The following is an 11,156-nucleotide window of genomic DNA, read 5'->3' as shown; positions in this document are numbered from 1 at the left end:
CTGTCTGCACTTCTCTCCCACGGTCTTGTTCTGGTTTTATTGCTTAGTCCAGCAAGCCAAACCCTGCAACTTAAATCAGTTTGATCCAGTGAAAAAGGATTAGATTTTCTTGGAGCTCATTATCACATTTTTCCCCTGAAACAAGAAATTCTTTACTGGTGTGAAATATGAGTTTCCTTGCTGGATGCAAACTATGACTGTCTGAGCAGAGGTCAAGTGCAGGTGCAAAGCACACGGGAGCTCATAGCACGTTTTGTATCTTTCTGTGCCCAAGGAGATGGATGATATTTTATTTTACATTACAGTTGAACATAAAACCTGCTAAAATCTGGAATAGCTGTAAAATGATGGACAGGTACCTTTAGGAAGCGAGTATGATCCAGAAGAAAGTTGATTATTTAGGGCTGAACATTTTGAGCAGAGCCCAAGGGCCTGCTCTTGGGGATCTGCATCCCTTATATTTTGGTGAGCAGAGTACAACAGCCTCACATTTTTCCTTGAAAGAAAGGAAAAGCCACACATTTTTCCTTTTTGCTCCTGGCAGCTGCTTTTTGGTGTACAGGCATTTAAAAGCTGCAAAACCTACCAAGCTGAAATGTGGTTTATCCTCCCTTTTTCCCTCCAGATTCATGATATGCCTTCCCATCCAACTTTCCCCATAAAGTTCTGGGCTGGTCTCTGCAGACCTGACCCTGGGGGGAGCAGGCCCAAGTGTATCTGCTCCACACTGCTCCCGGTCAGAGCCAAATCCATAACCAGCACAGAGCCATGGAGCTTGGAACAGCACTTTATACCAGGTGATGTTAAATTCCTGCCAAGTATAACCTGTTTTACCAAAGGAAAGCCCATTTTGCAGTGCTGGACAAATATTACAGCTGTGGTGCACACTGCAAGGGAAATCCTGTGTTGGGATTTTTAAAGGTTGTGAGTGGTTTGGGTCACAAGTGTTAAGGTCTTCCTGAAATTGACTTTTAATATATTTCAACAGTCCAAAAGAAGGTAAACTGAAGGAACTCTTCCTCTTTCCATAAATTTATATTTCCTATGCTGATTGTAATTAAAGCCCTTTCCTTCCAAGTGAGCCACATGCCCAGATGGCATTCTGTGAATGCTTTGAGGCACGCTCAGGGTGTGTTTGATGTCAGTCCTTCCTGATTTATAAACCCATAAATTCTCTGCTTAGGGAAAGAAAAGTAATATTAGGCTTCGGCTCAAAGACGTCAGGAGAAAATCAGCGTCCTGTATCCCTCCAGCAGCAGGGAGGACATGCCTTCCCACTGGGCCACAGCCAAACATCCCTAAATGCAGCATGTCCTCTTGGCAGAGCAGTGGGGCTCTCCTGAGGGACGGGGGGACTGAGGCACATGGACAGAGACACTGTGAACCCCAATAATGAAACAAAGGAGAGAGATGCCCCTGGTGAGTCCTGAACACCAGCTGGGAACAGAGAGCCATCGATCCAGGGGTTCATATTCCATTTTTATGGCATGAAAACTGGAGAGTTAGACTGTAATATCAGAGACAAGGGCATTTGGTGCAAAAGAAATGCAACATAAAACAGTTTTGCTCCCATGAGTACATTCTCATTTGTCCTGGAGCTTCAGGCGCAGAGATTTCACTTCCACACACAGACAAAACTCAAGCTATGTCAGATCTTAACAGCAGCCCAGAATGACCCACACAAACCCACCTGTATTTATATATGGCATGCACTTCTTAAGTTAGAAACTCATGGCATAGAGGGCATTGTTCCTGAGATGGCTCTGAATAATAGTAGTTTTATTAGTGACTGCTTCACCTACTGCCTTAGGGCTAAGCCACATGCCTCCAGGCCTCCTTGGAGACAAGATGGTGGCACCATCCATGAGCCAGGAGAAACACTGAAATTACTGATAACCTGGTGTTTCCAGTGCATGCTCAGGTACAGTATTGTCCGTGCTTCTGTCAAATGCTGCTGTCACTGGAGGTGGCCTGAAAGGCCACTTTGGTGGTAATGGAATGGCTGGTAGGAGGGACCATGCTCTGGGTCACTGCCACTCCTGAACCAGGGCCTGTCCCCCACCTGTGGCTCTCGGCCTGAGTGCCCTCAGAGCCTGCAGTCGGGCACCTTCCCGAGCACCCTCATGCCGGGGACCCTGTTCCTGCAGAACCCACCTGTGCAGGGGCGGAAGGAACAGGAGATGACACCACACACGTGTGAGGGTGACCTGACCTGCTCACACTTGCGATGCAGTGGCACTGGCTGGTGAGGGAAGGAAGGGCTGGGCTTCCTTAGGCACCAGGGCTCAGGTCTGTCAGTACCTGTGTAAGTTCAGCCATATGCACCCACAGTTCCTGAGGCTGATATTTTCAGACGTGCTACACAGGTCTATTTTAAGGGTTCTTCCTGCTGTAAGTCTGTGATGAGCATTAGAGCTTTAAAGCACTGCTCTGGGAAGCTATTATCTGTAGGTATTAATTATTGAACACTATACCTTCTGGAAAAGTTGTTTCATCACTGGAAAGTGACCTTGCTAGAAGAGGCAGAGGGAAAGAGAGACGTATGGTGCCTCCTGAGAGCAAGTGGAGTGATGCGTGGCAAGAGGAGACACTAAAGATTTATTGTCTGTGGCAAAAGAAACACAGATCTCCGCTTGTGCAGTAAGTGTTTTTGACATCATACGCCGTAAAGAGTGATTGGATGCTGTAGTTAAAAAGTGTTTCACTGAAGGGAAATAACAGACATTTTCACAGTGCTGTGTCTATTAAGTGTCCGACTGCGTGGCCACGCAGCTGAGCTGGCCCTGAGAACTCCAGTGTCGGAATTCAGCCAGTTCTGAGCTAAAAGGAGCTGGATAATCCTGAGAGAGGACACCGAGAATTTATCTGTCTTGAAAGAGGATCCCTTTTGACCTTGGTGATGGCTGGTACAGGTTCTTACTGCCTCACATCACACCACCGGAGAAGTCTAACATCAGCACTGTTAGGAAGCCTGGCACGGCAATTCCATTTATTAACCTGGGCCCGGCCTTTCCCCTGGAATTTCTCCTTTTTCCCAGCTGTTAGTGCAGCACTGCACTTGTCTCCCTGTGACACTGCTGGTTGGAGTTCTTGCATTGCTCAGGCAGCTTCAATGGTTTAAAAACTCCAATATAAAAAGGAGTTGGGTTTAAAATAAAAGCTAGGGAAAAGCCAGCACTCAGGCTCACTTCTCACTCTATGGACGCCTCTGCCAGGCTGGAGAGCGAGGCGTTGTGGCCAGAGAGCTCCTCGATAAATCATCATTAGGTACACGTGCAAATACAGCAGCCAGGCCCAGGCGCACAATTAGGCACCTAATTATGTTGAAAATGCAATTGCACAGTTAGCTACAATGGCCACACGGCCTTGGGAGCTGCCTGGGGCCTGTCCCGGCCCAGCAAGGCGCCGGAATGGCACCTCTGGGAAGTGCCCTGTGAGGGGGGAAGGTGTTCAAGAGTCTGCCACGGTCTGCCCGGGCACAGCCTGTGCTTGGGCTGCTTCTCCTGCCCAGGGGAGTGATAGGGATGGAGGGGACAGCACAGAGCATAGGTGTGGGACCCTCATCCAGCTCGGAATGAGAGGAGACAGGCCACAGCACAGATGTGTTATTTCCTTCCCTTTCCGCTGTGGCTTCTTTCTGCAAGGCAAAGAGGGGAACACCCAGCCAAGTGGGATCCGCGATTCAGCTGACAGTGTGGCTGTGTGACTGTAACTGCACCAAGGCCGATTCCAAAGGAAAATGCAGTTTAACATAACACTGTCACTGTTACAGAGACAGCATTTTCTGTATGAAAATGTCTGATCTGGGAGTGTTGTCAATGCCATGATCCAGGTGGGGCTGGACTCTCTGGCCACTGCTTGGTGTGACACGATTCCCACAGGCAGGGACCACATGTGTGTAATAGTGTGTGACCTGTGGGCTGAGGCTGAGGAGTGGGGACACAGCTTTAGCCTTTCCCATTTATCCTGCACAGGTGAGGGGCCATCACTGGCTTTGTTTCTGTTTCCCTCTGCCAAGAGTTTTCAACCTGCACTTTAAAACCTGAGCTGAGGACAGCCAAGTGAAGAGCCCAATTCCCAGTCAGGAAAACCGAGTTACATTTGTCCTGTGCCTGTTCAGCATCCTACAACCCATTTCCATTGTTCTCAGCCTTGTCAGGACTTATTCAAACCATCACACCTCTCAGTAAGTGCTTGGGCCGTCCCGCACAGGCACAGCGTTAGCACAGCTCTTACTGCCACGTCTCCAGGTGTGGGCAGGATGGCAGAGCCACTCTCTGCCTCACCTAAGGCACAGTTTTAGAAGCTGAGAAGGCTGAACACAGTCTGTTTGCCTGTTGCCAAGAGCGACAAGTGGGCAAGCACTGGTATGTAACCTTGCTGGGGACAGGGAGCACCTGGGAGGGGCTCTGGGGCCAAAGGCACACAGCCCACCTAAGGGACAGCAGGACCACCGGAACTGCCAAGTGACGCGCTCGCTGAATGACTGAATTGGTTCAGAGAGGAAAAAGCTGGATAGTTAAGGCTGAGTGTGTGTCCATTTCGGTGCAGACACAAACCCACACTTGCCTTTAGGGAGAGGACAAGGGCCCTGAACATGCAGAGTGCTCGGAGATGGGTCCCAGCAGGTCCCTGTCCCCATCCCTGTCCCTGTCAGCCACAGGGTCACTCCAGGGCAGAGTCAGAGACACGGGAGATCCTGCCAGCACCGGGGGATGTGCTTAAAGCATTCAAGAGCTGAACAGCTATTGCATTTAAACTGCCAATGTCCTGTGCCAGCAGTCCTGTGCACTGCCTTCCCAGGCTGCCCATTGCCTGCCTTTCATGGCATTCTCCCAAGTCCAAACCTGCGCTTTAGTTCCCTGACCTAAGTACTTTAACTTTGCCCTTTGGTGGGGACCAGATATTGAGCCAGATGGGGGAGTGTGAGAATCATTTGGCCTGTGTTTAGGAATATATATATATACATAGATACACACTATACACACCACACACATATTTGTATTCCCCTCCCTTATAATCCTTGAAATTCACAGTATTGTGAAAATCAGAACTTTTATCTCCTACTGCATTTTGTTTAATGCTCAGGTAATACAGTTGTTTTTAATGACAGCAGTACTGTAGTTAGTCTTGCTCAATTTATTAAGCACCCTGAATAAGCAAGAAGTAGCCCTTAACATAAAGCAGTCCTTCTTTTTAATGCTGTGGTGATTCCTCTGAAGGAAGTTGAAGGAATTCCTCACTTGGAATTGAAAACTTATGCTAGAAGTCTGAATAATACTTGTTGCAGAGAACTTACTAGCCAAGGAGTGAAGGTACCTTCTCCCCCCTTCCCCCTTTTTTCTAAACACTGTAATATCATAGAACTACTAAAATTACTGCAGTTTTTTAGTTTAAAAATGCATGTAATTAATTTGTACAAGCTGAGGTGCTACTTAAAGGAACTTTGTCTACTTCAGGGGATCTTAATTAGGTTTATTCTGTGAACACAATAAACCCAGGATTTCTGCATGGATTTAGGAGGAGAGGTTGCCTGGGCCTCATTTCCATCCATTTTCACCCTGCCTGCCATGGTCAGGCCATCAGCTGAGAGGAGTCTGCATTTCATTCTTGTGCTCACCATCAGTACTAAATGCTAAGAAAAGACATTATTTTGCTTAGGAAAATCCAACGTTTCACATTTTTCCCAATTTCTTGCCTACGTTTCCAAAGAACGGGTCCATGTCCCAGAATCCCACCAAAAAATCCAGCAGTTCTTCTGGTTCTCATGGGCACCAGTCAGAAACTGTATTTGGAAAAGCCAGTTTGGCTGCACTTTGATCCAGACTGTGTAGGTACAAACACAGGGTTCCCTGGGTTAGAGATGCACCTGCACCTTTAAGCTCTTGCATCCCTGTCTCCTCCTCAGGATTCCCCATCATTTGTTACCATCCCTATGACAGAGGAGGAGCCAGGTACTGTATTTTCTGATTGTCACTACCAAGTCTGCAGTGATTTATTCCTATAGGCTCTAACTGAATTAAAATCTTAATTAAGTTTATGCCACTTTTTTCTTTGTTTTAATTAGGTACAGCCAAATCACTTGTCTGGGGGAAGGAGAAAGAAAAAGATAAAGAGCAGAAACACTTTATTCTGCTCTGTACTTGTAGTAGCGAAGCCGTGGTGAGAATGTCCTCCCAAAGAGGTACCACAGGGGAGGACAGGTGACACAGGGAGGACAGTGCTGTGGCACAGGAACCTCAGCTGTTCACAGAAATACTTTCCTTGAGTGTGTCCTGGTGTCATTCCACACCGGGCTCCTACAGTCCTTACTTCAGTTGAAGACACCAGGAGATGACACATTGCAGAAGTGAGTTTTTGATGCAGTCAGGTTGGAAAACCTCTAAGACCGTTGAGCCAGCCGCTCCCCCGGCACTGCCAGGGCCACCCATGTTCCCAAGTGCCACATCCACAGACCTCTGAACACTGCATGGAGAAGCACTGCTGCTCCATCCTGCTCGTGTTCCACCCACAGCAAACCTTACACAGATTACAGGCTTTGCCCCAAACAAATTGGAGGGTTGTACTAAGCTCTCCTAAAATACCGTGTGCTGCCATCAGCGAAGTGTAAATCCCTCCTTTTAGCAGTGGAGGGATTTTTGTTTGCTCTTCTTTCCATGTTACCCATTCCTTTTGCCTCAGCCAGCCTGTCCACAGGCCACAGCTCTGCAGAAGTGCAAGCTGGCTCTTTGTGGGGACACCCTGGCTGAGCTCATGGCTCCTCTGCAGGGTGGAAGCTTGCCTTTCACCCGCTGTTCCATGGCACCCGTGGCAGGGGAGTGGCCATCCCTGCCAGCTTCCCTGGTCCGCAGGGGAATGCACTTCCACTGGGAAAGCTGCTATGGCAGGGCTGGTGGGCTGAGGCTTTCCAAAGGCTTCAGGGGTTGGGAAGCGTTTCAGGGGGACCTGGGGACTCTTTGTGCTTCTGTGAATCTCCTGCTCAACGTTTACATGTTGACATTTTCTACTTAAGGGGCCTTTTGGCATCTCTGGTATTAATTTATAATGCTGTGGTAGTGGGGCTGGAGCACTGCAGGAGCAGCCTTTACTTTAGAAAGACTTTGCTCAGACTGGAATCAGTGCAGAGACTGATCACATTCCAGCTGCTCCTGCTGGGTTTTGGTTTCTTGGATTTTTAATTTTTTTTCTGATTGTTTGGCTAGATTCTGCAAGTGTATCTCCTCACTGTATTTCCCAGTATCTTTACATATCACACGTTCTAATGGAGTGTTACATGATACTGGCAGGATTCTGTGCACCTCCCTGTGTGAACTGAGCCTCAGGAAAAAAGGGCTTGAATTTGTGTACTTGTTTGCCAGATGTACTTCACAGACTCTGAAACTTCCCTTGGTTCGTGCAAAGGTGTTTTACACAAGCAAAGTGGGGCTTAAAAGGGCCATTTATGTCAGCAAGGCTTTGCACAGGCAAAGGACAGACCAGCTGGATTAAATTCTATTACAGCTGGTACAAGGCCCCTTACAACATGCCTGGGTCATTTAAAAATTTTAGAAATCATTTAGCTTCAATCAGCTCTTCACTAACTGCAGTTAAATGCATGCAGCCATTTGAGGACAGTTCACAAAGCTATTTTTACTCATTTAACTACACCTGTTTGAAAATATAATTTGAAATACGCAACTAATTACAATAATTGCACCTATGATTCATTTTTGCCAGAGAATTTTTGTTTAGAAGTTTCTAATTCACCAGTGCAGGCTTTAGTTCCGTTATGGTTTCAACTCCAAGGAGCTGACATCCCCATCAGTGAGAGGATTTAGGAAAGGCACCGTTCTACCCACGTTATAATTAAATTCAGGTTCAGTCCGTGTGGCTGCAGCTTTGGAAGATAATTGTGCACACCTCATTGCTTTTTACTCCTGAATGTTGCTGTGGTCATTTACCAGGTAATTCCAGAGACAAGGTCTGAATTACCCGAGATTTCATAAAGTTTAAAACATCCACACCTAGCGCGAGGATGCCGGGGCATCGCCTCCCCCATCCCAGACAGTGAATCCAGCAGTCATGGAAAAGCCCCAAACCCGGGGGAGCAGGTCCCCGGGCAGCAGCGCACGGCTCAGTTCTGTGTACAACAAACATGGCGTTGCCATGGCAACCGCCCCGAAATTCGGTTTTATATAGCAGTGACAAACCCCGCCGCCTTTCCCAAAGTCACCATTTAGCACGGCATTCTCACACCTCACCTCCATGTAACCATTCCGTGCCATTTCCGTGCTCTCACACAGGGGTCTGTGTGGGGGCTGTTCCTTTCCTCTGACCAGTCAAACTAATCTGTACCTCCTGCCTCGAGCTCGGAACACACTAGGTGGGATAATTCTGATCTCTTTCAAATCCCTTAGATCTCTTGTCCCCTCCTCCTGCTCACCTTGCCAAGTGTCTCCTCAGGCAGGAGGCAGGAGCCAGCCTGGAGTGAGGCTCCCAGTGGCAGTATGTGGGGTCTGCTGTGCCCACACACCTGGCCAGCTGGGCCAGGGCTCTCTAGCAGAGCTCAGCTCACCAGGTGAGGGGGTAAAGCTCCTTTGGGGAAGGACAGCTCTGGCCCAGTGCAGCCAGGGATTCTGGGAGCAGCCCCGGCCCTGCTCCAGGCTCTGGGAATGCCCTCGAGCACACTGCTCCTGGTAGCGCTGTCCCCCAGCCCAGGCGGATATGAAACAGTGGGAAGCATGTTCCTTCAGGTTTCAGCACTGCAGGATGGATCCCTGTCCTGCCATGGCGAGCCCCTGCTGGGCAGTGCCCCCCTGGCAGGGCAATGCACCCCTGGCAGTGCTGTGCCCAAGTGTGTGCCCACCCCAGCCAAGCCTTCCATGCTTTCACAGTGAGGAGCAAACCCCATGTAAACCCAGCTGGGAGGGGAGGGACCTAAACACGCCACATGCTGCTCCTTTTCCACTTGCATCAGTGCAGCTTTGCAGAAGGGGCCACTTCAAGTATTACCCAAGTATTCAAGACCAATTCCTAAATTAAGTGCACGGGCTTCCTTAATTCCAAAGCTCACAACTTCCATTATCACCTCTACCAGGCCATGTGCAGCCCTGGCCAGCTTTATCCATGCCCTAAACAAGAACCAGATGTTCCCTCTCTCCATAGCTCCTCTCATTTATTCCCCATTCTGAGATTGCCCTCAAGTGTGCTGCTCCCCGCCTGGTAAAAATCTACAGAAACCCAGAAGCTTTGGATAATGAAGCAAACATATTTTTGTGGTGTGGGCAATTTTTTTTTCAGTCTGCTGCTAGTTTTTAAATATAAAGTATAGCATATGTTTAACACAGAACATATGGAAAGAAAGAAAAAGCAAATCTTGAATTCCAAGTATCATATTCTTAGTGGAAAAGACTCTACAGTGTGAAAGTGGTCATTCAGAATGAAACAAACCCCCCCCCCACTTATTATATATAAATATTTATAAACCTATTTGCGAGTAGGAGAGTTTGCTCAGTCTGGGCAGTGTCCAGGCACACAAATACAGGTGAGCCCTCCTTTGAGAGGGATGTGTTTGAGCACCAAGGGTGCTCAGCTCAGGGCACTGCTCAGCCCCTCTGCCAGGAGCTCCTGTGCTCCTTCCCTGATGTAGGTTAGGCTGGGTAAGGCACATTATTTTTCTTGACAGACTGACACTGCACCGATTTAATTAATTTTTAAGCCAGATAGTTCACTTCTAAATTCTTAGCAGACAGTTCTGTTCAGTGTAAGAACTCTTCCATTTGTATTTCTGTCTGCTCTTGTATTTTGTACCTGCCTGCGTAGGACACATCGATCCAAACTGTCAGCTGAGAGTATGCACAAACCTTTTTCTTGGGTTCAAGGGAACTGGTCTTAAACCACAAATACAGTAAAGTGAGCTTTTAGTTCACAATCTCTTACATCCTCAGACCCCACTGGGACCTCAGAGCAGTTCGGTTCTTGGCGCAGGAATGGCTGCAAACGCACCCCTCTCCCTTTAGTGATGGGGAGAATCCCTGAGAGGCTGTTTCACCCCCAAGGTTTTCCAGCAGGTTTTACCCAAATAGAAGGCAAATGGGTAACCCAGCACGGCCACCCTGCATCCCTCCTGCCTCCAGTGCTCACAGACCGTCAGTGCTCTCTGACAGCCCACGGCACTGCTCGGGCCCCGCCCGGCCCCAGTGGAAACACGGGCAGCGCAAAGCCCAGCCCTGACCCCAAACTGTTCCCAGACTGCAGCCAATGCTTCTCTCGAGTCCTGGCAGTTTGTCTCTCCTCCAGAACACAAGGATGGGGAGTGCTGATTTGAATGCCACAACAGGTATTTATTTCTCTCTTATTTAGAGAGAAAGCTCCAGAAAGGACTCGGCAGGTCTCCTCAGTAGCAGCAGCAGGGAGGGACCCCAGTGCAGGTCGGTGCTCCCCTGTGCCACCAGTGCCAGCAGCACACAGGCAGCTCCAGGTGCCATCCTTACTGACTCTGCCTCCTTTCCCCTTTTTCTGTTCCCTCTCCTTTTGTGTGCAGTCCCAGATAGCTGCCAGTCACTTGGCCGGGCTGGCTCACAGAAGGTGCAGCAGGCACAGATGGCACTAATGCATAAATGTGATCTAGCAAAGGGATGCCAACACCAACCCCCAACAGGTTCCGAGGAACTGCAGTGCACTTACAGGGATACGAGGGTTGGCAAGGTGAAAGCTGAGATTTACAGGAGCTCACTATTCCCAAATCAACAACAGAATCCTACAACAAATGAGCAGATTTATTTATTAACTTAGAAAATGCACTTAATGGCACAATCTCTGGGCATGTGTGTAACAAAGCCTCTCCAAACCCCCCACTCGTTATATAAATTATACTGAGCAAAGGAAAGAAGGGAGAAGGGGAAAGGTGGGAACTGAAAACAAGGACAAACCGAGGAGCATGTACCCACTCCAGGGTTTTACAGGAGAGGTCCTAAAGAGAAACACGGGCAGCACAGAGGGGTTGGCAGTCAAAGGATCTGGACAGTGTCTAGAAGCGATGGAGCAAACCCCATAAACATCCTGTCCATCCTCAGCACTCAGAGCACACTAACATCCCAACAAACACACCTTTTTAGTAGTAGCTGGCAATGGACACTTAGGAAAAATGCACAGGGAAGGGAGTAAACGCAGTGTGA

General features: G+C 48.5%; 1 protein-coding gene and 2 long non-coding RNA genes across 8 annotated transcripts in view; 2 read left to right on the top strand and 1 right to left on the bottom strand.

Moving 5' to 3' along the window:
- Window positions 1-11,156, bottom strand: part of LOC108508840 — a 216,015-nt gene that overhangs the window by 4,336 nt on the left and 200,523 nt on the right. The window lies entirely within an intron of this gene.
- ANTXR2 (anthrax toxin receptor 2) overlaps window positions 1-11,156 on the top strand; it is an 82,308-nt gene that overhangs the window by 60,363 nt on the left and 10,789 nt on the right. Inside the window, exon 15 of one of the 3 annotated variants that reach the window (XM_017837952.1) lies at window positions 6,068-6,529. The exons of 1 other annotated variant lie outside the window; for it this stretch is intronic. In XM_017837952.1, the coding sequence (XP_017693441.1) occupies window positions 6,068-6,166 (99 nt within the window). In that variant the 3' untranslated portion in view covers window positions 6,167-6,529. Of the gene's footprint in view, window positions 1-6,067; window positions 6,530-11,156 lie in introns of those variants that run through there. One more of the 3 variants, XM_017837953.1, reaches the window with a different exon arrangement.
- Window positions 8,129-10,868, top strand: LOC108508843. Its single transcript, XR_001878534.1, has 3 exons — window positions 8,129-8,362; window positions 10,342-10,409; window positions 10,523-10,868. It is a non-coding gene; the product is annotated as an uncharacterized LOC108508843 (long non-coding RNA).

Source organism: Lepidothrix coronata, unplaced genomic scaffold (genome assembly GCF_001604755.1).
Source record: "Lepidothrix coronata isolate B3197 unplaced genomic scaffold, Lepidothrix_coronata-1.0 Scaffold318, whole genome shotgun sequence".
NCBI classification, from domain to species: Eukaryota; Metazoa; Chordata; class Aves; order Passeriformes; family Pipridae; genus Lepidothrix; species Lepidothrix coronata.
This window is presented reverse-complemented; position numbering and strand designations above follow the sequence as displayed.